At 38.4% G+C, this 27,549-nt stretch overlaps 1 protein-coding gene across 5 annotated transcripts; it reads right to left on the minus strand.

Moving 5' to 3' along the window:
- Nucleotides 1-861: 861 nt before the first annotated feature.
- Nucleotides 862-26,549, minus strand: LOC115677124 (DNA-directed RNA polymerase III subunit 2). Of its 5 annotated transcripts, none has more exons than XM_056316476.1 (39): nt 26,365-26,549; nt 26,028-26,163; nt 25,819-25,903; nt 25,599-25,720; nt 24,952-25,047; nt 24,099-24,171; nt 23,915-24,005; nt 23,756-23,808; nt 22,669-22,733; nt 22,256-22,358; nt 22,067-22,180; nt 21,594-21,653; nt 20,867-20,905; nt 20,705-20,755; nt 20,479-20,577; nt 19,244-19,303; nt 19,031-19,123; nt 17,265-17,381; nt 17,061-17,171; nt 16,805-16,921; nt 15,522-15,638; nt 15,355-15,435; nt 13,430-13,534; nt 13,256-13,336; nt 13,040-13,171; nt 12,890-12,934; nt 10,032-10,109; nt 9,818-9,957; nt 9,604-9,712; nt 8,946-9,064; nt 8,725-8,860; nt 8,522-8,652; nt 7,087-7,212; nt 6,952-7,007; nt 5,689-5,759; nt 2,308-2,392; nt 2,126-2,229; nt 1,573-1,701; nt 862-1,454 (listed from the first exon to the last, which is right to left on the minus strand). In XM_056316476.1, exons 2-39 carry the CDS (start codon nt 26,048-26,050, stop codon nt 1,404-1,406), a joined length of 3,468 nt encoding a protein of 1,155 aa, XP_056172451.1. In that variant the 5' UTR covers nt 26,051-26,163; nt 26,365-26,549; the 3' UTR covers nt 862-1,403. The 5 variants fall into 5 exon arrangements, with proteins under 5 accessions (XP_056172451.1, XP_056172452.1, XP_030456049.1 ...); XM_056316477.1 differs by having other exon boundaries at nt 9,604-9,718; nt 20,711-20,755; nt 26,365-26,548; XM_030600189.2 differs by having other exon boundaries at nt 9,604-9,718; nt 17,265-17,366; nt 26,365-26,548.
- Between the last annotated feature and the right edge of the window lie 1,000 nt (nt 26,550-27,549).

The following is a 27,549-nucleotide window of genomic DNA, read 5'->3' on the forward strand; positions in this document are numbered from 1 at the left end:
GGGCCTTGAAGCTAGAGTGGTCAAGGCTGAGCTCAACGAAACTCAAAGTGGGAGCGGCCTTGAAGCTAGAGTGGTCAAGGCTGAGCTCAACGAAACCTTGAAGCTAGAGTGGTCAAGGCTGAGCTCAACGAAACTCAAAGTGGGAGCGGCTTCGAAGAAGCTCGCGTATAGGGTCGAGCTCGGCAAAACTCAAATGGCCATGTTCCTGAGCTTGAAAAGGCTTGGAAGTTGGAGTGGCCATGACTGTGACTCGAAGAAGCTCGAGCGGCCATGGCCGCGAGCTTGAAAAAACCTAGAAATTGCAGTGGCCATGGCTGAGCTCGACGTAACTCAAGCAGCAGCTCCAGACTTTTTTTCCTTAAACTATTTTTTATTTTTGTACTTCTTATCTTTTTTCTTTTGTCCCCTTTTCTTTCCTTCTTTTTTTAATTTTGCTATCCTTCTTCTTAAAATGCTCAAGTGTTTTTTTTTTCAAACGTGGAACTTATTACGAGCTTTACAAAAGTAATAGAAAAAGTCACGTCAATAAGTTCCGTTAACCAACTTAAACGGAATTAACTGAGAAATTTAATTGTACCAATATAATAAATTTTAAAACTTAATTATACTTTTAAAATATTTTAAAACTCAATTATATACAGACTTTTAGACAATTCACTTATCCCTCTAATTTTTAGATAGATCAAAATCAAACATGCCAAAAAGAGCCTTACCAAAAAAAAACATGCCAAAAAGAGTATGATTGTTCCTTGCTTGAAAACACGAGCGTGCGAATTGAGTTCAGTTCGTGTTTGGCATACTCCGGACCAAAATTGTCGTACATGGGACCGACCATACCCGGCACCCTTTCCTGATCGAGAATTCAATCAAATTGCCTAACTTTGGAAATTGGATCGAATTCATATCCTTTGTCGCCCCAAAAAAAAAAATCCATACGTGCATAAAGTACTAGCTAATTCAAATCTCTCCAAAAAGACAAAAAGGACAAGCCGATTCAAGTTCGTACTGCACTACTCTTTTTATCGAACATATTTTACTTTGCCTCTAGAAATATTACAGTATCACTTCTTATGAACAAACCACAAACTTGTTGAGAGACCCATTGAAGTTTAGCCACCCTTTGCAGTCCATTCCTCAGGATTCGGAATTGCTTGAGGACTCATCAATGACGAAATCCCAGTGGTTGTTCCGAACCGACCGCCAAAACTTGTCATATTCGCATAAAAGAAGAATGGGACCCGGTATCTGAACATTGCTGGATGAATGGACCCAGATGTACCACAGAAAATGCGATCAGTGCTTCACGGTGATGATATGCCCCGACACGCAATCAAAGAGCTTCGAATAAAACGACGCAGTAAATCCAGTCCGGTTTTCAAGGTATAGATCACAAGAAAGTCCTATCATGAGTCTGCCAGTTTCAACCGCGGAACGATATTCATCGATTGCAACTCCTGACAATAAATTGCACGTCACTGACAACCGTGTACAGGTTGGAATACCAAGCACAAGGAAGGAATGATGAAATTTCAGCTACAAAGTGAAGTAGTTTTGGGTGGGGGGAGTTCACACCTGGATTAAAAGCTTGCAAGCATATGGCAATTTCATAGTTGAAATGTTGTCCCCATTCTTGCATGAAGAACATATTCCTGTTTTAAGCTTATAATTGTAATATCCTAACAAACCACAAGCTCTGCAAACCTGCCAAGGAATGAAAACTTGAAATGTAAGATGATAGCTTTCAGCAATAATTCATTAATCAGTGTGTCGATAAATGATGATAAACACTTTCAGACGGGAACACGTTGCAACATCATTTCATCCGAATCGAGGAAAAATCCTGGGTGCACAATTTACCAAACCAATGCCAGCAAGTTTGAAAGTAAGGCTTATTCTGAGTGGATTTCAGGTTTGGTTTCCACTGGATAGTGATTTAGAATGACTATCGTGGCAGCTTAATACTTCGACGAAAAAGATTGGCCTTTTCCTTTAAAATTACATATTCATTATTTTTTACAACAGATATAACATGACAGACAATAATGTTATACAATTCCTCAGGCAAATCTGTGCCACAATGAAACAAAATCTTTATTTGGGAACAGAAACATGATTTGATTGATACCTGAACCTCGAAAGGATCACTAGATAACATCAGGCGCTCGTAGATAAGCATACTTGCACCATAAGCGATCAAACAATCACGTTCCATCTCTCCAACTCTTAACCCTGGATGACGTTCAAAATGATTATAAATTATAGATACTTTTTTATGCATGTAATCGAATAAACAGATAATGTAGAGACCTCCATTCCTGGCTCTTCCTTCCGTTGGTTGTCTGGTTAGCATCACACGTGGACCACTGCCCCGAGCATGCATTTTATCCAAGACCTAGACATTTCACGTTCAGAGTCACTAGTTGCTAATATCAATATAGATGGGAAATCTTCGGTATAGGAGACAATGTGGATTGAGGATTTGGAGAAAAACTACTCTCTTTTTAATGGACAGTCCATTGCAAATTTCTTCAAAATTAGTCAGAGTGGAAGGGATAATTTTGTCAACAGTTTATTATTATCAATGTTTCTAATTTCAATGTCCTGCACAAAAGTAAGTCATGCGAGAAGGCAGGGAAGATTATTAATTTGCCGGTTCTCTGGCTACCAATATATGGTTTAACTTTCTCGGTTGCATTAGGATTTTAGCAATGTCTATGACCAAGTAAAATGCTGAACAAAAAATTGAGGCTAAAAGATGACCAATATCTCAGTATTCTTGAGGTAATAAAGCAAATATGCATACAAAATAATTTCGGGGAGAGGGAGAGAGAAGACAGTAGATACTTAAAAGTTATGGAAAGGAAAGTACATAAATGAATGACAGCTACTAAAAAATATACATCAAGAAAAAAGTTTGAAGAACATCTAATTTCCTACCAAAAATTGGCATAAACTTTGAAAAGAAAGCTTTGAAAGATTATCCTATTAAAAAGAAAAAAGAAATGGAGGCTAAATCGTCGACACTAAGTTGCAGTGAAACCTAGAAAATTTGCTATTATTTCTTGGGTATTCAGCTACTCAAAAGGGTTATAAGTGTTATTATCCTCCTTCTAGGCGCAGTATTATATCTATGGATGTGATTTTTCATGAGTCTACTTCTTATTATTCTACTCCACCTCCTCAGGGGGAGTGTCCTAGGGTAAAGGTGTTGCCAATTTTAGATGTTCCTGAGGATATTACTTACTCTCCTCCTCCTCCTCCTCCTCCTCATCCTCCTCCTCCTCCAATAGTCTCTGATAGTTCCCCTCCTTCCCAAGAGGAGAACGATGCAACACAAGCAGAGGATAGTACAGTACCTCAGGAGGAGATATCAGAGGTTCAGGGGGAGACCACACCTGTTAGGCAAAATACTGATATCTTTCAAAGGCGAATTGATAGTGGGGAAACATTGAAGACATATCGTCGTAGGGATCCCACTACCAACACGCAGGTTAAGACCACTGATACATTGCCTATTCAATCATCATCTCCAGATCCGGATTCTACTACTCCTTCTGGTGAGGTTTCTCCTTCTGATCTTCCTATTGCACTCCGAAAGGGTATTAGAACTTGTACTCAACATCCTATATCCAACGTTGTCTCGCACAACTCTTTGTCCAGCTCTTATCGTACTTTTGTGTCTTCTCTTTCTTCTGTTTCTATTCCACGGAATTGGCAGGAAGCTTTTGCAAATGAGAAGTGGAAGGTAGCAATGGTGGAGGAAATGCATGCTTTGAAGAAAAATGACACGTGGGATCTTGTTGTTCTTCCTCCTGGGAAACAACCGGTAGGATGAAAGTGGGTGTTTGTAGTCAAATAGAAGATGGATGGTACTGTGGACTTAAATAAAGCAAGATTAGTGGCAAATGGATTTATTCAGACTTATGGAATTGACTATCAAGAAACCTTTGCTCCTGTTGCCAAGTTGAATACTGTTCGAGTGTTACTTTCGTGTGCTGTAAACCAGGGATGGGATCTTCAGCAATTAGATGTGAAGAATGTCTTTCTTCATGGAGAGTTAGAAGAGGAGGTGTATATGGAGATTCCTCCAGATTTTTCTTGTGACAAAACTCAAGGTAAAGTGTGTAAGCTGAAACATGCACTTTATGGTTTAAAGCAATCACCTCGAGCTTGGTTTGGTAGGTTTCAGAAAGCTATGATCTTTGTTGGGTATAAATAGAGTAATGTTGATCATACTTCGTTTGTGAAGAGATCAGGTGCTAAAGTCACTATTCTTATTGTCTATGTATACGACATTATTGTCACAGGGAATGATACTAATGAGATAAGCCGATTGAAGAAGTTTCTTGGACAAGAGTTCCAAATAAAGGATCTTGGAAAGCTCCAATACTTTCTTGGGATTGAAGTTGCCAGATCTTCAAAAGGTATCTTTCTATCCCAAAAGAAGTATATCCTTGATCTTTTAACCGAAGTTGGGTTATTGGGATGTCATCCCTCTAATACACCTATTGAGGTTAATACTCATCTTCGAGAAAAGGATGGTGATCCAATGGATAAGGGTCGTTATCAACGGTTAGTGGGCAAGTTGATTTATTTATCCCACACCAGACCTGATATTGCTTTTGATACGAGCCTAGTGAGTCAGTTTATGCATGACCCATACTCTACTCATATGGATGTTGTTCTTCGAATCCTTCGATATTTAAAGTCTGCTCTCGGAAAAGAGATTCTTTTGTTTCCTCATGATGGCTTGAAAGTTGAATCCTATACAGATGCTGATTGGGCCGGATCTCCTGACCGGAAGACTATTTCTGGGTATTGTACTTTCTTAGGAGGGAATCTTGTGACTTGGCGCAGCAAAAAGCAGAATTTGATTGCTTGATCTAATGCTGAAGCAGAGTTTCGTGAGATGGCACAAGGAGTTTGTGAGCTATTATTAGCATTGCTCACAATCTTGTACAGCATCACCGTACGAAACGTGCGGAGATTGACAGGCATTTTATCAAAGAGAAGTTGGGAGTGGTTTAATTTGTATGCCCTTTGTTCAGTCCGATGATCAACTTGCTGATGTGTTGACTAAAGGATAAGGGAGTAAATCGTTTCATCCTATTTTAGTCAAGTTGGGCATGTGTGATATTTATGCTCCAACTTGAGGGGGAGTGTTGAGAGTACTTGGCTAATAGGGGCATATTTGTCTATTTCCTTTATTATTTTATGTATTGCAGCAATAAAGGTAATATTGTAATTTTGGCCTTTTGGCTTGATTATAAATAGATAGCTTGGGGTCAAATAGATCTACCCAAGCATTCAGTTCAGTTTTTTCTCTCAACACAAGTGTTTCACAAGAGAGGGTGTGCTACTAACAGTTCTTTTCAAATAAGAAGGGTTGCAACGGACATCTAATTGAACCGGAATTATCAGTATTTCATCCTAATGCATCTGAGCAACATGTTTCCAAGTAGTAATAATAGACAACAGTAAGACTTCCCAAATCATAAGTCATCAGAGCTTCTTTGTTGCCAGCAAATTGCAGCATTCTCTCCTTATCATGTCTGAGTAACAATAACTAATTACATCCTCTGAGAAAGCAATGACCGTTCATTAAGTGATATGTTCCCAGAACCCACTAGATTCATCAAAGAAATGGGCAGAGAGGTGGCAGTATATACCAATAAACTAAAAACTCACCATGTGTTTCAACTTCTGGTAGTAAATTGGCCCCATAAAAATATAGGCCTGCAGTGGGCAACCAGTTATACCTATAAAACCACAGCAACAATTAATATACTAGTTGACATAAATCAGCATAGGCAACATGAACACGCTAATACAATCAGCTTTTATACTCTCTCTTGAGCGTATACGCAGGTCGAAACTGCTGCACACAACACAATTGGGCCACACATAATCATGTCTATCATATCTCCTGTAACTTCACAATAACTTTACAGTGAAAAGTATGAAACAGACAAACCGTACACTAAAATAAATGCGAACTGTCTAGACTACAAGGATTGGCGAAGGGATACTTTCCACATATATGAGAACTACATAAACAGATTAGATACAGTTACATTTGAGAGACTACACTTCAATTAGTCATTTAGATCAGAGAAAACTTCTTCAGCAATAAAGTCCACCTTTTCTTATGTTTACCGCATATTGGTAACTTGAACGCAACTTATCAAACTCTTCTTCCCAAGGGAAGATCTTTTAGTATGCGTGGACAGTTCAGTCCTGCATTTCACTTCCACATATACAGGACAGACTTTGAAATGCTTACTGCTGTCCTGGATACCGTAGACCATTTATCTCATACTAATTTTTACAATTCCTACCGATTACTTCTGCTTTCAATAGAGTTTCCCTTAATGTCCAAAAAGAACTTCTGTGCAATTTCCGACTGGGATTTTTCGACAACCAATCAATTTGCAAATTGATCCTTCCACATAATCATGGTAAATTCTGTTATAGCTGCAACTATCTGATATGTATATGAAACGCTTTGTTTCAATTATACAAGCATAATTTCTTAACTATCTGGATACCGTAGACCATTTATCTCATACTAATTTTTACAATTCCTACCAATTACTTCTGCTTTCAATAGAGTTTCCCTTAATGTCCAAAAAGAACTTCTGTGCAATTTCCGACTGGGATTTTTCGACAACCAATCAATTTGCAAATTGATCCTTCCACATAATCATGGTAAATTCTGTTATAGCTGCAACTATCTGATATGTATATGAAACGCTTTGTTTCAATTATACAAGCATAATTTCTTAACTAACATAATAGTTCATTCTAATAAAAAGAATATAATATTCCATGACATCAGAGAGAAGCACAAAAAACTTGTGCTAGGACAAAAAGAAAGAACCAAGCAAACAGATAGAGAGATTGATGCATTGAAGTTCAGTGAGAAAAAGTTTACCGCGATTGAAGAATTACCTGAATAGAGAAAATCCTTTCCATTGTAGCTGAAGCCATGGTTGACAAGGGTTTCACTATTTAAAGCAAAAGTAAGTATGTTATACTAATTAAATTTGCTAGAAAGGAGGGATGCTCTATTAGAGATAAAAAAACCTTATAGCCTCGACCCTGTCTGCATGACCGCTTGGTTCACCAAACGCACTACCATAATGAAACCTTCCGCATGAAACTCCAGCTTTACTACCAAGAAGCTCAATCATCTTACCTACTGTCATTCGACTAATAAAAAGAAGCATAAAGTCAATAGATTTAACAAAAGACCGAAAGAGTGACAATGCAAACCTAAGTCCCTAATCACAGTGCATGTTTAACCAAAAAGAAAAAAGATCATGATGATGAAGATAGACTACGATCAGACAATTTAGTTTCACTAAAAAAAGAAGAACAGCATGCTAGAAAAGAACATTATCTTAAGAAACATCAAAAGGACAAGCTCCTTCCCCACCAAAAATTAAAAAATCCGTTGGAGTGAGGTGGGGGGTGCTGGGGAGGGAGGAAAGATCATTCTCAGTTCAGCCTCAAAAAGGCAAATTATTTTTGGTGTTCTATCCAAAGGGAAGCTCTCTTTCATTGCTTGTAACTGTACCATATAACAAGAGGTTTTTTAATTAGTCCATAACTTTCGAGAACAATTTACAATCCGTTTAAGTCCATTATTTGGAGCATGGTTAATATGGTACAAACTAAGTACCATGGGTAATAGGCCATACTGCTAATGCACTATCAACCGCCTCACTTGAACAACAGCAAGCAAGATTAACTCAGAAAAAGATTAAAATTTGAAATAATATGTTGAGAATATCATTAGTTGTGTGAAGTTGAAGGGGTAGTGTGACCAAGCATGGCAAAGTTAGGATATATGCATATGATGAAACAAGTGCTGCAGTAATTGCAGCAAAAAACTGTCATGAAGTTCATAATCCATACTTCTAATTAGCTGACTAAAACATCATCTGAGGAACTTTGATGATCTTCCAGGAATCGTAATAAATTTTCTCTAATAAACATTATCTTGATAAAAAAAAACAAAACATTTATTATCAAATGTCATTTTTAGTACAGATTCTAGTGGAGCAGAATATGATATCAACTCTTCAGTATGCAAAAGAAATTCTTGCTACTTCAAATATTTTAACAATAGCTTTCAAAATTTATCCGGTGAAGCTCCTTGGTGACTTGTTTTCCAAAAAGTTTTCCCCAAAAAGCCGACTAAGAAATGTCAACCATGGAAAGGTGGTGGCCTGCAGGCAGGAAAAGGCTCCTTCAAACGAAAGATGAGAACAATTCCAGTTATTGTCAATGAAAGCCATTCTCAAAAGGCATGTCCACACCCTTTTTCTGCATGTTCATGCCATTTATCAACATAAGCAACTCACTTTTCTCTTTTGAAGAAAAGCAATACAGCTTAGACTTTCCAACAAGCCTAGTATTCATAAAGCTGTAACTTCCCAACTAAGTTAAGAATTTTATCAGGCTGATATCCATGCCATGCAATGCTAGTGATGCAAGGTGGAACTAAGGACTTTACCTTGGAAAACCATGAGGATTCATAATTAAATCAGGGCAAATCCCACGTTCAGAAAACGGAAAGTCTTCTTGCTGAACAATGGTACCACAAACTCCTTTCTGCCCATGTCTGCTGCTGAATTTGTCTCCGACCTAAGCATGCACTCAGAGAAGTAAATTGCAAATTGAGAATTTTTACAGTCAAACAGCATTTATATTGCCCACCTCAGGTCGACGAGTATGCCGAATCATGAATTTAATTGATAAATTGTTGTTCTTATCTGAACACAGAGTCACTCTATCCACCACGCAAGACTCCCCTTCAGTACCCTTAAATGTTTGTCGGCTAGGCTTATAGTCACTGAACAATACATGAAAAAAAGGAGTCATAAGTCACTGGGAGACACAACAGCTACTTCATACTTAACCCAGATACTAAAACTCACCTATCTTTCAGCCCAACCTTTGTCGAACCCTTTGTTATGATAGGAGATTCCTTGTTAATGTAAACATCATTTGGCCTAATAATTTCCCCAGGCGCAGCGATGCCATCGTTGTCCAATATCTAAACAAGCAAGATAAATGAAGCAACAAAAAAAGATCAGCAGATTCTATGCAACTTCATTCGTAATGACTAATGTTGTTCCATAAAATAATCACATGATAAGTCATAATTTGTGGGCATGCTGCATCAAGAAGATACATTTGATAAAAACTTCTAGAGAATTATTAAGAAACTGCAACAAACAGAAAGGTTCGGAAAACAAACATAACCTCATAGTTCTGACTTCTTGTATATTCAAACATGTCCAAAGGTTAGAAATTTAAAATCTATAGAACACAAAATCTCATTGGAACAAGAAAGTTAAACAAACAAAGTCAATTATGATCTAGAAGATTTTATAGAAAGCTTTATTTCCTCAACAAATTACTGGATACTAAGATTTTTGGGAGATCTGATATTTCATGATAACGAGCGGAATAACAAATAATAGTGTGTCACCATTCCATAATTCTTGAAATGCAAAACATCCTGTGAGAGTCTGGAATGATGTGCTCTTGACATGAAAAGTTAAAGTCTAAGACAAAATAAGTACGGCTTGCCTGCATCCTTTCCCAGTCTGGATTTTCACCTTTCTTGTTTCTGTCATCTTTCCTAGGTGGCCTCAGTATTCTGTCTGATGTCGTATTTTCATACTTCTGATTGACAGCACTATACCTTGAGAAAAACCACGCTTACCACATCAAGAAATTGAAGGAGCGAAAAGAGAGACAAGAAGAATTAAACAGCATCATTGCCGAGGGAGTAGTTGCATACTTTTTCATCACTATACAACGACCGAATCCACGATCCAAAGATGATTTATTCATGACAATTGCATCCTCTATATCATAGCCACTGTAACTCATCACTGCAACGGTCGCATTCTGCCCAGCTCCAAGCTTGTCGTATCCAATCTAAAACCAAAGATCAAATCACACAATCCCTTGTTTACTTTATACTATCATAACATAACTCTGACCTTACTCACCAGTTCAATTGTTCTTGTTGTCAACAAAGGACGTTGAGGGTAGACCAACAGATACAGTAGTGTGTCCATCCGAAGCAACTGGAGAATCAAGACAGCGCAACAATCCTTAGATTAAAACAGAACCATCTCAAGGAAAACAACAGCTCATGCTATGAGCTCATGTTATTATGTGATATCTGAGGAGAAAAGATGTAATAATATACACCATCAACTGCATTGGTCTTCGACAGCATAAAGTTTAGGGGAAGATCGTTGCGCACTCAACTTGAACATGCTATCATAGTTGGAGATCTCGTATTCAATTTGTTGCACTCCACTTTCACCGATTTGTGGGTTTCCCTCAATTATACAAGATGGGTTTTCAGAAAGTCCAACACAAAACCCTAAGTCATTAGGTTGAAAGAGACTTCATATATGTGTGTGTGTGTGTGTGTGTTTGTGTAAAGCCCATTGCTAGCGATACTGGATAACTTTAACACCCGTTTCACGTGCAAACTAGACTGAGACCGATGCAAGGAATTGACCAACAGGGAGCCACAAACATGGCTGGACCTGGCTCTGATACCATATTACCCAAAAGCTTAAGCTATTAAGTGAAGGGTTATTATATGTAATGAGACCCACTGAAACTCCATAGACAAGCAATGTGGACTAGCTTTAAGTTTTTAACAATGGGCATCAACAATTCTTGCACTCGCACAAATTAAGTTTCGATTGCTTAAGACCTCATACTAGCCTTCGCATGAAGTGTGTATAAAATGAAAACCGTGTCATTGCTTAACAAATAAACTTTCAAAGAAGATGTTTGCCACTCAACTTGAACTAAAAAGACTGAGAAATAGACATTACAAAATAAATCAAATCGAAGTGATCCAGAAGGTCTAAGTGAAAACAAAGTGCACATTAGTGCATGGGTGTAGGCACATACGCCATCCGATATAATGACAAGAAGTTGTATTTTTACAATGTCTTCTACTACCTGGATCTCCATAAGTCCGCAACCCCCAGTAACAACACCCCCCCCCCCCCCCCCTCCCCCTGCCTCCAAAAGAAATAAAAGAAAATCACACAGACAAAGACCGTCCTAAAAAGCACTAAAGAAAAAGGGAAAGGAAACATAAAAAAATGCAGGTAAATCTTTAGGTGTCTTGATTTTGATCCCTAAATACTTCAGTTCCAAAATATCAAGGAATGATATTCCCAAGAACAAGCAGAGGTGAAACAGAGCCAAATAATGGGTCGATTTTTGCATGCACACATCAAGAGTTCTCTTTGGGTCAACCACTACACAGTATCAGGAGAGATATAAAAGTTATCCTCTAATTGACTGATGAAACTGGTGGAGAATGCTAGGATGAGCGATGGTCAGCAACGACATGATTCAACATACCATCTAAAGAACAATTGTGAAAAACAACAATACATTTACTTGAGAAATACAAGTAATAGCAAAGAGGAACATGGTAGATGCATACACATCTGAGAATATAAGGAAGTCTATAGTAGGGAAAAGTACACTAGAAGTGTCAAAATTTTGGTACGGTGCTTAGTTTTGTGCCAAAACATTTCGAATGCTCATTTTACATCCAAACTTTTAAGAGTCGACTACTTAAGTTACCCCGACGACTTGGCATTTTTTAATTATTGACATGTTTTTATAGGGCCTTTTTAATTGATAAAAGATCCCACATGGCAAAATAGGAGGGTAAATGTGACCAACCCTGGTCTCTCTCTCTCTCTCTCTCTCTCTCTCTCTCTCACACACACACACACACACACGTGCGCACGCGCATCAATCAACATCCTCACAAATTCTGACATGACACAACAAAGCCCAAGCTACGAAATGCAGCTGCCAACTCCAGACACTTCCACTTCGCCGGACACAACCTTCCTCGACACAATTGCCCTCACCTCAACCAACAGTCCCATGGCCAATAAAGCATCAAACTAGTCAATAATGGAGTTGAGCCACACCCGCTCCGCCATATCGCGGAGTCCCCAACCCACAAACTCCTCCTCAAGCAACAACTTAAGGAAGAACACATCCTCTCTCTCAGATCTCCCTCAAAGAGACCCAAATCGACTCCATTTGCAGCGAGATCACCCAACTCCGAATATCATTTTTCCTCTTCCACTCCCTCTCTCCCCTCCTCATCTTTACCATCCTTCATGATGTTGCTACTGCTGCGTGCCGCCCACACGTCCCTGTACAACTAGCCTCGAGACAAGGCTCTTCAAATCTGCATGCCAACGCCCAAGCCGCCAGGGATTGACTAGGAGTCAGGTTACCCTGCTGCCGAACAATCCATTAAAATGAACATTTGGGGCTTGGGGAGCAATTTAAACCTAATTCCTCAATTAAGGGCAAATTTGTATTGATAACAACGTATTAACGAATGATTTCTACGGCGACCCTGTAGAATTATTTAATGTTGAAATAATGCCAAGTACGCTTTTCCAGTGAGCCAAGTGATTGGTGTAACTTAAATTATCAAATTCATTGAGCATTAAATGAGAGATCAAAAAGTTGTGGCATTAAACTGAGCAGCGTGGAAGTTTTGGCACTTCTAATATACTTTTCCCATTTATAATTTATTCGTAAAAATAGGTCTGAACTAATCATAGTTTGTTAGGCTTTATTTTGAGGAAATGAAAAAAAATTCGTTAAAACTACAACCATTAAATCAAGCTGATAAAACGCAAAAGGTTTAAATTCAAAGTTTCGGAGGAGATAAAAATTCAAAGCAAGAAAAAACAATATAGGAACTGATACAATCAAATTTGAATGGCATAAGGCCAAATGGAAAAATAGTCAACCTAAAGTTCACAAATTCAAAGTAAAGCAAGAGACTTGCCTGATTATATGCAATATTCCCCATCGCTTGCTTCCCCATTGCACACTATTAAACATCGGAAGTGCTATAGTGAGATGAAGTTTTATTGGTCCACAAATCACAGCAAGATTATCATCAGTCAAAGGAGTCCATCAAGAACTTCCAGCAAACCTGGTATGTATTTCGAGGTGACTGGTTATGATGAGGAAAAGGAATCAGCCCAGCACAAACACCTAAGATGGTGAATGGCTCTATCTCAATATGAGTTGTCTCTGGAGTAGCATCCCGTTCATATAAAGCTATCTACATGTATATGCTCACGTAATCACTACCGTAGCAGTAAAAATAACTCCAAACATACAATGGACTAATGAAATGGAACCAAACCAAAGCGTTATTCTCCTCATTGACGTCTAAATATTCAACCAACCCTTCTCGCAGAAAATCATCAAAAGTACGCGCTCCATCCTGAAAAGTTAAGTCAGAAAAGTCAAAGACACATGTTAAAAGGACATTAAAAAAAAAAGTATGGTTCAGTCAGAGGACATAAAATGTGCTTACCAACAGTCCCTTCATATGATGCTCTTTGATCCTTGATATGCCTTTGTCAGCTATAACAAGTGGACGACAGACCCGGCCACCATCGGAAGCAATGTAAACACAACGCTGATAATTTTTCTTCAACAGTCAGATGCCACACAAATAGCAGGAGAACTATTCATAATTATGTTGGTGACACTCATCAAAATTGGCAATGATTATTCTGCCATCATGGTGACTGCCACTGATCCCACATAAGGTACCGAACTCAAAAGTATATTGGACATCCCTAAGGTGATGATAGACTATATTTTTTATTTGTCATACATATGCAGTGAACCTTGAAACAAATTGTCATTTGGGCTATGAAGTAAATCATTTGCTCCCAATGGTTTCATGACTAAGAAGCAAACTCGATGCATATACGAGTATACGGTGATAAACTTCAGCTTGTGGTACCACACGGAAATCACTCAGTATCTGCAATATCTTTTAGTTCTTTCAGAAAGTACCATTCCTGCCATGTTCGAGACTTTTTTCTTTGATAAATGAACAAACAAAGAAACAATACACATTTTTATAGCCAAACAAAGAGATAGAAGCTTGCTTCGTCATGCTCCTGATTTTAATTTGGCTGGGAAGCTTCTTGGGACTGTATGCTTACTTTGAACCGTGAAATTAATAAGGGAACTGCTGAAAATACATCTTCGTTTTGTTCAATTCAAATGGCATGGAAACTCTCCAGTTAATGCATGTTCTATTTGCAAACAAAAGAAGGAAAACTTAGAAGTCAGAATTTTTTTCCAATTGCAGCTACCCAAAGAGATCAACAATGGCCTTGGAGGAATATCATGCATGTACAAAGGGAAAATATTCTCGACATCCTTCAATCATACCTTTTGGGAAGGATTTCAAGAAAAGTAAAAACTCATAAGGATGTAAAAACTTAAAGGGACTTTAATTAATTGCTGAGGGGAGATTGTCGAGGGTTAAGAAGTAGGGAACGGTAGTGTGCCCAAGAATGATGTTGAAGTATTGTCCCACGTCGCTTGACAATGGGTCCTAAATACTCTTTACATTCATGTGATTTCCCTCCACCTATCAGCTTAAGCTTTTTGATTGAACTTTCTAACATGGTATTAGAGCCACCGCTATCCCTTTCGCGAATGTGCGTGGTCAAAATTCTACATGAATGTGCAAAGTCAAAATTCAACATGCCACTTGTAATCCAGCTTGCACGTGAGAGGGAGTGTTAAAGTATTGTCCCACATCGCTAGATAACGGGTCCTAAATGCTCTTTCTATTTATGTGGTTTCCCTCCACCTATCAACTTAAGCTTTTGGGTTGGACTTTCTAACAAATAATCATCGAGTATCGATCCAGATCCGACCCTTTAGGGCTAGCAATTCGTGTTTTTGTGTCATATCATGTTGTGTCATGGCCGTATTTTGTCAACTTTTAGGTCTAACCCAAACACAATAAATGTATTAAACGCGTCCTTTTCTTTAAACCCAAACATGACTGTTTACTTAACTGGTTACATGACATGTTTATCACGTTAAAGATATAATCCCTTATATAAATACACGAAAATGTGTTTAAACGTGTATCACCGTGTCTATATGTATCTAAACGTGTCATATTGACAGGAGTAACAAATAAACCTGTTCATTAAATGTGTCTACGCATGGCATTAACGGGTTGAAAAGGTCAACCCACAACCAACATACTTATTTTTTGTATATTGACAAGTTGTCTCGTTTATGATAAGAGCATGATTCAGCTCGACCCATGCACGCTAAACTACCGGTTGTGTATACCAATCGTGTCAAAAATTGCTACCCCTATAACCAATAGAAAGGCCAAGCCTTTTTATCTGGACCCATAATATTGCTACCAAGATAAAACTCAGTTAAGTATAGGGGAAAGGAGAAAGAAACATTTACCTGCTTTTCATTGACAAAGACACTAACAAACTCGCCTATTCGACCAATTCTCCGTAACTTCCTCATAGTGTTCGCAAATCTCTGAAAAAAGAAGTTGCAAACCAAAAGTCACATACATTTATGTTCACAAACTACAACCCTTTCAGACTGAGGAAACCATAAGGTACCTGCGGTCTCCTATGCTTGCCCAGGATGAGCCCATTAAAAATAATCAAAAATGAATTGGGTGTATGCAGCTCTTCACCAGATAGTAGTTCCAAGTCTTCGACACCCAAACAGTAGCACTACAGAAACATCAAGAACGTCAATATTATTGTCTAAAGACCACAAAAAAGCCACCAAGCTAGCCACGTCAATAAAGATAAAAAGAGAATTTCGCGGCCAAATGGAGGCGACCTCATCAGTTCATAATTAGCTGGTTAATTCATCTTATAGTGCATACCGATAGAACCACTTTTTAAGTTTTGTTTTTAAGAGAAATCATCTGGCATGAATCTTGCCTTTTCTTAAACACCAAGCCCTATCCCAAGGGTGCTGTCCCCTTGTTGGAAATGGAAATCCTAAGAGTAGGATTCATATACTTACCAGACATTCTTCACTAAACCTAGGCTAACAAGTTGTGCACAAATCTTTCTTTCTGAAAGCTCAAACAAGTAGAGAAGGTACCATCAACAAGTAGAGAACATATTTCTTATACTCCACTAGTATGTAAGTTGGGTCCTATATGCAAATAGAGAATGTGGAATAACCAAGTTGAGGAACGGGTGCACAATAACAGCAAAAACAAGAGCAAAATTTGTATAAGACAAGTGCCAAGATTTGAACACTTAGCCTAAGAAAGGTCACCGTGTTAATTGACCATTTTTGTGAAAAAGGCATAATCAATGGTAAAGGAATCGATAACAGATCTCACATATACGTCAAGCATATTCCTCCACATAACTATACATCACAACTTTGCCATGTACATATCAATAATGACTCTCATGGAATAAAGGGTTAATTGGTCATGGCTATACACCAATGCTAAGAGGCCTTTATTGACTCCAGCAAAGCCATAAATATGTGCGATACAGAGGACCTATCCCAGCCATACATCCAAAATACTTATGAGATATGCACCACAATCTTAACGATGTAGTGGCAGACATGCAATCATTACTGCCTCTATTTCTCTCAAGCTGGTGAGTAAGAATGAATTACTGGTCAATAGTGAATCTACGTGCATGACAGAATATGTACCCACAGAATAAAACTTTAATATTTTTCTTATCAGAATAAAACTTTAATATTCAGGAGCCTTATTATCTCATAAAATCGTAAATCCATTTTTTCAGACAACAACTACTGAAATAAAATATTTTCAGAGCTGGACGTAGAATTTATCATAGCGCATTAACATGCTATATGCAAGAAAATTAAATGAGAAAAACAAGTTCTCTGCTATTACCAAAGATATTAGTGGACCCTCCTCTTGATCAGTGGTAACATGAGTCATCAAAGCCAAATTCTTTACTAGACCGCAAGCCTCACCCTCTGGAGTGTCACATGGGCAGAGCATTCCCCACTACAACCAAAGAGAGAAATTTTAAGGATTGACTAGAAGGCAATTAAAAATAGCTATTATGAGCAGTGCAGACTAAAAAGATAAGAACTACACAAGACCACAATTTGAAAGTATCCAGGAAATCAAACAAATCGAGCACCTGGCTTGGTTGCAAAGCCCTCGGTCCACTAACTTTCCTTGACTTCTCAAACTGAGGTGAGATTCGGGTCACATGGCCCAATGTCCCTATAAAGGATAGCCGAGCCAGCACCTTCAAACGTAAAATTTACTTATTAACACCAAACATAATAAGGATGATCAGAGAGAAATAAAGAAACAAAAGTTAATGGGCAAAGGGACAAACCTGGGTCATGCCCTTCCTGTGCATCCTGAAACGTTTGACATCCCAATTTCCAGTTGAAAGGGCCCTTTCTAAGCCAACAGTTATACTATCCTTGATTAATAACTGCAAAGAGCAAATCTGCACAATATTGGTAACAGTAAACAGATAATCTAATTATTGTGGATTCTTCATCTTGTACATCAGCTTAATTGCTTGATGCACACTTTAGCCTAGGGGTTGACAACTAACTAGTGCACTTTGATATTTACTTTTACCAAAAAAAAGGTGCAACGAATAGATGATACAAATTCATTCTGTCCCATATTAGAACCTTCGAGTTTCTCATGGGAAAGAATAAGGAAACAATCCAGCCTTAAAACTGCAATTATTAGTTCTCCATCTCAGAGTAGTTAAAAATGCGTGTTGAATTGAACAATCAAATCGGGCTAACTCGCACTAAAAACAGACCAGTGGGAACGACGCACAATCACAATTTGACTCATTGTAAACGATGAAATCCTGAGTCAACTCACAAGTTACTGCTCCTGCCTTTTGAACAAACTGAACTTTAAATTTCTTTCGGCCGATAAAAGTGTCATGGGCAGTAAGAAGAAGAAGATAGGCGCAATAGACATAAATGAAATGGTTTGTTTACTTAGGGATTTAAGTCTACCACCAATTTTAAAAGAAAGAAAGAAAGAAACACCCCTCCCTCCCTCTCTCAAATGGACACTGGATGGTCGAGTGTCTTCAATTTGGAGCCAAATATAAAGAATCTGGATATTTCACTTGCATTGTTATGATTAACTTTCAAATGTGTTGCTCAATTAACTATGTATTTTCTCGCTTTTATATATCTTTAATTCGTTTCTTTTACAAGTATATAGGATCATTAGAAATTTCTTTCATCCAATATTTAGTCAAATATTGTAGTAATGGAACTAACCAACCTCTCTTTATTGCTTACTAAAGCATAATAGAACTTTTAGTACATTTTAATGAGCATGTAGAGCAATATCTAGCCCAGAATTTGCCAGGACTATTCCAGTGAGTCCACTTGCCCCAGATTGACTTTAGGAAGCAGAAAAGGTAAGTCCAGGTAGAGTTGTTTGGTGTCAAGTGGAAGTGCAGCAATGTATGCAGCTTTGAGAGGACCTCTTCTTCAACCTCCCGTGGGGAAGTCGGGAAGTAAGGTAAATAGCCTTTCTTCTTTTTCAGCGTGTTGCTTCATTAACTATGTATTTTCTTGCTTTTATATATCTTTAATGCGTTTCTTTTACAAGTTAATGGGATATTTAGAAATTTCTTTCATCCAATATTTAGTAAATTGTATCAATGTGACTAACCAGCCTCTCTTTATAGCTTAATTAAGCATCAAGGCTTTTAGCACATTTTAACGAGCGTACAATAGTTTGAAGTTATTTCACGTGGTTTGTAAAATCATAAAATTTTAACAATCCGGTTTTACAAGCACCATGCCAATCTTACATAAGAAAGCGATTTTGACTACCTCACTCCTTCTACTGAAGCAGACATTTTAGTCCATCTTAAAAAGTTAGCATGCCAATATCCACGACATCTATCAACCAAGTGAACAATTCATGATATTGAAATGACGATAGAACCTAACATAAAGAGTAGCAGATTCTTCCAGCACATTCCCTAAAACAAGTCAAGATGGTGGTCAGAATGGTCAGATGGAGCTTGTGAGGTATACCAAGCACATGCATCTCGAACTATGATGTTGCAAGGAAAAGAGTCGTTACTGTAGGAAAAAAAGTGCTTACCATAGAAAAGTCAAGCGGGCTTGACCTGCTGCGCTTTGATAAAACATTATCTGCATGCTTTTGGACCTCGCTGATCATAGTCTTAAACAAGTCCTGCAGCAAGTTGTCAAATAAGAAGTGACATGAAAAGGTATACACATCCTTATGACTTATAAGCAATAATACTTTTTCTACTGAGTAATCATGAAAAGAAATACTTAAACAAACACATACCTCAAAAAGCAGAGAAATTAATTGGCCAGATAACTCCAACCGCTTGTTCCCCACGTAATCCTAATAAAGATAAGCAGTGTTTACGCTCTTTATTTCATCTTCGGGGGGGGTGGGGGGTGGGTGGGGTGTGGGGAGAGAACACAAACAAGCAACTGAATTTTTTAAATGTATGTTCGCAAGCTTTGGTACTTAGCACAATATGGTTAAAAAAGGGGCGATAACACTACCATGGCCAGCATCACTTGAAAGTAGACAAGCATACGAGACAGAGTAACTCAGGATTCGGTGGTTTCAACAAACCCCATATAAATGTTCATCTCAGTCCAGGTCTCAGAAGCTTATTGGTTCTACAACATATGAAGGATGAACTATCTACAGACACAAAGAAGTCTCGGTACCTGTAAGGCTATCATTTTGTAATTCCACACAATCATAAATTCTTTTGCTAGGACGATGAAATATGTGCATCAAATGATAAAGCAATACTTAAGCATCCTTCAACTGTTAAACATAAACACCATATTGGCTGAAGCAGGGTAAGACTTTTGAACCATATTGCAGATCACCCAATGAGATTGACAATTCTCACTTGTTAATTGCGTGCTATTGCTCTATGGAGATGTCATTTATGAACATGAGATTTACCATATCCAAGAAAAGCATCTGCGAGATCTAGTGCAAAAATTATGAATCCCAATACAATTGTCATTTACCACCTATATATAATATATCATACCCATGGGGAAGTTGTAAATATCTTAGAATATCAAGAAAGATGGAGAGAGATTACTCAAAGGGCTACATCTTTACTCATCAGACTTATAGAAACACTAGATGAGAGCTCTATTTATAGAGCATTGAGAGATACTGCATAACCCTAATTTAATTGTCTAATTTAATACAACTTACTGGCTAAATGCTAATATTACTAATTATTACTTCGACAGAAGCTATTTAACACCAGCCAATACTGCAGATGATACATTAGCATCTTCTGAAGAGTTAGGGATAATGCAGTCGAACTTTTGTTGGAGGAAAGAAATTTTGAGAAGCAATCAAGTAGCAGAATAGTTTTCCTATCCTCCCAAAATTTGTTCTTGGCCATCCTAGCTAAAGCATGGTTATGCAGGATGAATCAACCAACACTTCATTGTAATGTAATTTACTCCTGTTCAATCACCAAAATATTGCCACAATAGAAAGAAGTTTTTCACAATAGGGTTCGGCTCATTCACCTTATCATCCATCGCATCCTTATTCAAAATTGCTTCCATCACGCGTCGTAACATCACAGCAACATATATACACTTTGGGCGGAAGTTATTCTTGATCACCTTGTGCATAACAAACACAAATAGATGAATAAATGAACAAATAAATAGATGAATGAATACATGATAAATAAATAAGAGTAAGATTATGCCGATGATGTATAAGAGAAAGACAATAAAGCAAAATTACCCGCACGTTAGCAAGAAATACATCTCGAAGAATATACATAGCTCTGCTTTCCTGAATAAGTCATACAAACAAAGTAAGTGCCACTCAGCAAGTGCTAATAACTACACTGTACTAGGGCAAACTCAATAATTTGTAATAGCATGTCCTTGAGCACAGCACAACCTTTGCGGTTGACATATTTGCATATGGCAACTTCTTCACCTGCAGCAGAAATCAAAGTGTGAGAAGAGACGATAAACACTATGCCCTCACCATGAAGCAAGCCAAATATACACCAAGTTAAAAAAGCAACTAAATCTCCCATCTACTTAACATACAAGAGACAATAGAAATTAGCTGTATCTAACTTTTTCAATGTCATCTAACATAGTTACTGTACCTTACTGGACTGAAATACCATAGATTAGTTACCAACAATTTGGAAGTACTAACACTATCATGCAAAAAGTATTGAGAAGACATTCCAGATAACTATAATTCTATTAGAATACCAATGAGGCTGAGCACAAGAAAGAGTTGAGAAGATTATTAACAGCTGGCCACAGGGTATAGTGGGTAACAGGTCCTAAACAAGAGTCGCCTTGATCACGTTGATTTAAGATATTTTTTACACAGTCCACATAGAACCATGTACCCCATGGCCAAAATTCTGGCAATGGCTCAAATGCATGGCAATCTGAGTTGCTGAATTCTTGGACAAAAATCATAGGTCCTAGAGTGCATAAACAAACAATCGGCATGGTTTACATGATAATGGAATGGTCCCCCTTTTCTTTTTAAAGCGTAAAGTTGATGGGGACTATATTACAGGTTGAAGGAACTTGTTGCACTCTTGCAGAACAGAAATGCAATAGGAAAGTCGAGCTTGAAGTTGCAAAGCTTTTCAAACCTTTCCCTCCAGGAACTCAAGAGCTTGTTGTTGTGTAAATATACCGAGGCTTGCACATTCCTGAGATTAAAGCAACTTGTGAGACAGAAAAGCCATAACTTAGAGAAGATACACAACCAGAAACATGTAGCCAGATACGACTTCATATCCTTCCTATATGGTACTGATAAGTAAACTGGATTAAGCTTATCTGCTTCCATGATGACTTCACTAAATTTATCCAGGAGTACAAAGATTTCCATAACTCCATTTTCCAGGAAGATGATTATCATTGGCAATTAAACATGTCACGATAGCATTAGAATATTAATGCTCCAAAAGATCATAAAACAAGATAAGATATTACTTGCGCGTAATCACAAGCATTAGAGAAAATCTGTCACTAAAAGATTCACTTTAATGCGTACAGAATTGTCACATGAAAAATGATTGATCATAACAAGCATAAAAAAATTTCTTGACCAGACACATACCTCAATCGATGGAAGAAGTAGGGCACTATATCTAGGGTCCCTGCCGATCATCTGGACAACCTCTTGATCACTTTCCATTCCCATTGCCTTCATGACTATCATAATCGGAATATTCTGCAGAAAGCTCAACACAAAAATCAGAGCCATTCCTTTTAAGCATGCGAAAGAAACTAAAACACATGAAACCACCTTTGCAAATTGATTGAGTTGTAAGTACATCTTCCCTTTTTCCATCACCACAACTGTTTTGCTCTTTGTCACCTCTGTGCTACTAGTAACGGATGCATTTATGCTGCAACAAGTCAAACATGGCCATAAAGAACATTACATTCCAGACGTAGAATATCACAACAGTCCTAACATGGCTTGGAGTTGTGCAGAATCAGATACGTGTTGAACTAGACATTTGCAAAAGAGTACCAATGTTTCCTATAGTAAAATGCTACTTCAAACGAGATAAGAATAAGTAATTTAATCACAAAGTTAGTAGTACAAATTCTACCGGGGGAAGCTAATAACCGGAGAGCAGCAAGATAAACAATCTACGAGGTCTTATTTTAAGTGAAAATAACAGCAAAATTCTGACAGTAAAGAAAACTCACTTCCCCTTCTTGTCGGTATCAATAATTATCCTGTTCTTCGATAGTTGTTCTTGTATTAGTATAACCTGCAAACGATACAGTTACCGTGATAATTTTGCAAGATATATGCCATAACAAATATGCAAACAGATGATTCAGCAAAAATGGCAAGAGAGAAAGTTGTGCATAAAACCAATGAGACACACAAAGAGATATATATGCAAATCTCAGTCTCTCAAAGTACTGCATACGTATCACCTAATATTTCTGATACTAGGCATCAATACTACAAATACCATTTTTTATTACTATTAAATACACAATTAACAACCATCAGATCACAATGGATATACACAAACTTAAAAGAGTGAATGCACATTACAGAAACTCAGGAGGAGAATCTCTGGCTCAAAAAAAATTACAGAAGATGTAGTATAGGTATAGATCCCAATTTGTCATAGGTCTCTATCAACTTCACCAAGTTTAAGTTCACTAAGAGCTACAATAACTGCACGTCTTGTGCAGAAACAAACTCCTTTCCAGAAGATAGGCATTTTAAATGTATCAACGTGTGTGTGAACTTAGTCCATTCGTGCCTCATACATAATTAGACTTCCTGACATCAGCAAGTGAAAGCATGGCATAACATAATTAAAAGACATCTGAAAACCAAAGCTGTAGAGTACTTTACAGACTAAGGGTGAAACAAACATGGTTTAGAAATGAGAAAGCAAAGAACAATCGACAGTGCAAGAACAGTGGAATGCAGAGTGATTTTGTCTATACTCTACTACAGAGTGCTTTTCTCTCGTATCTTCTATTCTTGCAGCAATTAGTCAGCACATAATTGTTTCTAATAAGGGTTTGTCGCCGTTGGCGCCTCCTAAAGGTCATTTGCAGATTAAATAGAGCCAAGGACCCTTCAACTTAATTGAAGCCATTTAGACAAAAGGACCATCACAAATAATGTCATATTGAGGTGCTACCCAGAGAGCCGAACCAAACGCAGCATGTTTTGCTAAAATGCATAAAACTTCCTATTAAATTATATCCTTTGAAAAGCATGCACATCAAAATAATATGATACTACAATATAATGGTACGATACCTTTTCTGTTCCTTTTATTACAAAATACCCTCCAGGATCCAGGGGGCACTCACCTGAAGTGAGCAAAGCAACAAAGCGACACTATCAAGATAACAGAAACTCATTGGTGAAGAATTAAAAGAAGCTAAGAGGAGAAGATTTTGAATTTAGCACACAAACCGAGTCTTGCAAGTTCATCTTCATCTTTCCTGAATAGAACACAGCAACAACTGCGAAGCATGACAGGCATTCTTCCAATTGCCACATCATTCTACAAAATCATTTCTCCTTGGTATCAAGATTACATAATGACCAAGAGAAAATCCAAAAGGTTAAATAAAACAATCAAAGAGACCAAGATTACCTTTTCTAACAAGCTATATCCTCCATGACTTCCTTTGGTGTACTCCACATCAACCAAAACTGGAGCAGCATACCTAATTATATACAATGATAATTCTTATTTTTGATGTGGCAGGGCAGCGCAGGTGAAATCTCACTTCTTAGTCAACATTAACGATTCAAAGTTACTGAAGGAATTCAAACAATCATGCTTAGGACATCCAGATGCTAGTTGTAAGGTGATGTGTGGGCGAGGAGAAACGTAAACTGTCAATGATGTTAAGAACAAGATAACAGAAAAAAAAGAAGATAAGCAAATTTACTTTGCTTCTATATCAATAGCAAAAAAAAACCAACAATTATCCAAAAGAACATCATGTCCAGTCAACTAAAATTGGCTGATCTTTCATAGTCTTGGTGGCTCAGAAATTTCTGATGACCCAATGATGTCAAATACATCCAAATATAATTCAACTATTAAAGTAGGAGTAACTCAAGTAGTCCCATCTCATCTTCACCTATGCCATTAACACCATCTGAATGCCAAAGCAACCCTCTTCTTTATTGCTCTTCTACCATCAGAGAATACTTAAACCACAACTCTTGCAAGTCCACGACCAAAGCAGAACCTATGTTCCATTCTTATCCTCACCAACCACCATGTCCAAGTATGACACCAAGAATTCAACTCTAGTATGAAAAGTACCATCCAGCAATCTACAGCATCAATTCTATATTTCTCCACATTCTTCTGAAAAAAAAAGGCTACACACTTAAGACCAATGACTAAGAAGCATATTCAGCATATATCGTGTGCAAACACAGTACATAGCTGACCAAGATGCAGCAATAAAACTAAAAGATGCACTACATACGTCATATCGGTCAAACGGCACTTTTGAGGAGAGAGATCCTCAACAACGCCATCCCCCATAGATACAGTTGGATTGCCAATTCTGACATCTTTGAACCTACACAGATGGCAAGAAACACCACATTAGATTTCCCTCTAAAATAAAGACAAAATGAACTTGGACAGACATATACTAGAAGATCTGTCATGGAGAATGGAATGCACTTTTGTACCAACTATCACGGAATTTTAATTAAAATTGCTACAGTGTTGATGATCAGTAGCAAGCAGACAAAAAGCAAAAAAATCCTGCAATAAGACAGGTGAGAGCATCAAATGCCCTTTTGATGGCTGAAGGAGAAAAGGATTGACGGGCAGATGTAAAAACTTGAGTATTAGAAGATTATCTTGACAAGAGAATGAGGAAAAAATAAAGGTGCGTTCGTTTCGCAGAAAATGAGTGATTTGAAAAATATTTTCCGAAAAATGATTGCTTATATCATTTAGAAAAATTAGTCAACGGAAAATGTTTTCATCATCGATAACAATCTATACCTAACTATTTTCTTGGGGTTGAAAATTTTGCGATACAAGCCATCATTTTTTGGAAAATATTTTCCAAATCACTCATTTTCAGAGAAACGAAGGCTCCCTAAATGGGTATGTCACCTGAGATAAAGGTTGGGATCGATGTTCGACACGATCTTATCATTAGCACGGACAATCTTCTTTATCTCCGTGTTTGCAAAATAATTAAAAGAATCCAAGTGTTGCTTGACTAGCCCTCGCACCTGAAATCACCAAAGATAAATAACTGTCCGCAGAACCGCACCTCCCGTTTTGTAAATAGCTCCTAGACAAAAGACCATCGATACAAATTGTGGATTACCTTCAAGAACTCGGGCACGAGCTGGAATTTGTCCACGGCTGATTTTATCGGGGCGGCTAGCTTTCGATAGTCGACATCTGCCTCACTGGCATCAGCAAGAAGAACAAAGAAGATCATTTTCAAGAATTCAAATCGCCGAGACATCAACTATCTTCGCCAACGACGCTTGTGATCAAGAACATTTACTCGGAATAAAAAAAAAAAAGTACCTTTTGTCGCGGAGGTCTTCCATGAGCTAAAGAGAAAGCTGCAAAGCCTCAGCTCGGCGCGATCAGTTCAGGGAATCGAATGAAAGGAAATTTGCAGGACCAGCAATTGAATAGCCACCTTCGTACCCCGTGTCGCCTGCACCAGAAGATCAAGAATTCAGCGGTCGAACTCAGTGCCGTCGTTATCAGTTTCGGAGCAAAAGAGCAACAAAATCAAGTTTCGAGCATCTATTCCGTCCCCCGCTCGCTTCAGAATCCCAAATCAATTTCAGAGATTGAAAGCAATCAAAATCATGAACAGCGATGAGAGAGAGAGAAATGGAAATCACCGGCTCACCGGAAGGAGACGGCGGCGACCGACGAGCAGGGTGGCGGGCGGGCGGGCGTGCGATGTGGTTGAGGCGGTGTGGCGGCGGCGCCGGGCTGTGAAGGAGGTGCGGCTGAGCGGCGGCGGTGGCGACGTCGGTGCGGGGAGGCAAGCGGAGTGGGCGTCAGTCGATGGGGGGGTTTTGGAGGGGTTTTAGAGGTGGGCAAGAAAATTAGGAAAAATATCGGAAAAATCCTAAATCTATTGAATCGTTCTAATTCTAGTCTATAAAACTTTTTTGGGTTAATACCACGAAAATTTCCAAATTGCTACGCTTATGACAATTTTACCAAAATTTATTTTTTATCACAAAAACCCCCAAACTGCTATACCGGTGATAAATTTACACCAAACTAATATTTTGACTACTAAAAACCGTAAACTTGTACATTCGTGATAAATTTATCATTCGTTAGTTTTCGTTAACTTGAATTAATACCACAAAAATCATAAACTGGTACACATGTGACAAACGGATAGTAAAACATAAAACTGGCACATCAATTAACTATCGTGTGTCATTGAACAAAATAATTTGATATTAAAATTTGACGGAAACAAACTGAGGGTAAATTAGTTTGAGTTTTTTTCATTTTTTCTTTCTTTTTTTCCTTTTCTCTGGTTTTCCCTTCTTCCCCGGTCGACCGGCCACCGGTGAAGCCCGGCAAGGCGAGGCGAAGGTCGCCCTTGCTAGCAACAGGCGAGGGACGACCTCGCCTAGGCGAGCCGACCCTCGCCCTGGGCGGGGCCGCCCTTGCCAGCTGCCGAAGAGGCGACCTCACCCACGGCCGGTGAGGGGCAGGCCCGCCAGATGTGGGTGAGGGGGCCTCGCCGGCAGCTGGCGAGGCCGACCCTCACCTAGATCCCACGGCCGGCGAGGCCCGACCCCGCCTAGGGCGAGGCTCCTCGCCTGTTGCTGGCAAGGTTGGCCCTCGCCAGATCGAGCAAGGGCAACCCTCGCCCGGCCCAGTAGGCTGCTAGATGGTCGGCCAGGCCACCTTAGGGAAGAACGGAAAACCGGAAAAAAGGAAAAAATGAAAAAGAAAGAAAAAAGGAAAAAAAATTCAAAAGTTAAAAGACGAAAATGCCCTCACCACAAGAAAAGTCAGGCCCTTCTTTGAAACAGATATAGCCACTTCATATCCTTATTTGACA

Source organism: Syzygium oleosum, unplaced genomic scaffold, assembly GCF_021117445.2.
Source record: "Syzygium oleosum isolate NSW1041296 unplaced genomic scaffold, Sole_v2.1 Sole_v2.12, whole genome shotgun sequence".
Lineage (NCBI taxonomy): Eukaryota > Viridiplantae > Streptophyta > Magnoliopsida > Myrtales > Myrtaceae > Syzygium > Syzygium oleosum.

What these genes read in the sequence shown, in the direction of transcription:
- LOC115677124 (XM_056316474.1), bottom strand. Translation starts at nt 26,050, where the DNA reads ATGGAAGACCTCCGCGACAAAAG. An exon ending in AACTCAATCAATTTGCAAAG is followed by an intron (nt 22,181 to 22,255) that starts GTGGTTTCATGT and finishes AGCTTTCTGCAG; the next exon opens with AATATTCCGATTATGATAGT. An exon ending in GTGATCCTTTCGAGGTTCAG is followed by an intron (nt 1,702 to 2,125) that starts GTATCAATCAAA and finishes ATTCCTTGGCAG; the next exon opens with GTTTGCAGAGCTTGTGGTTT.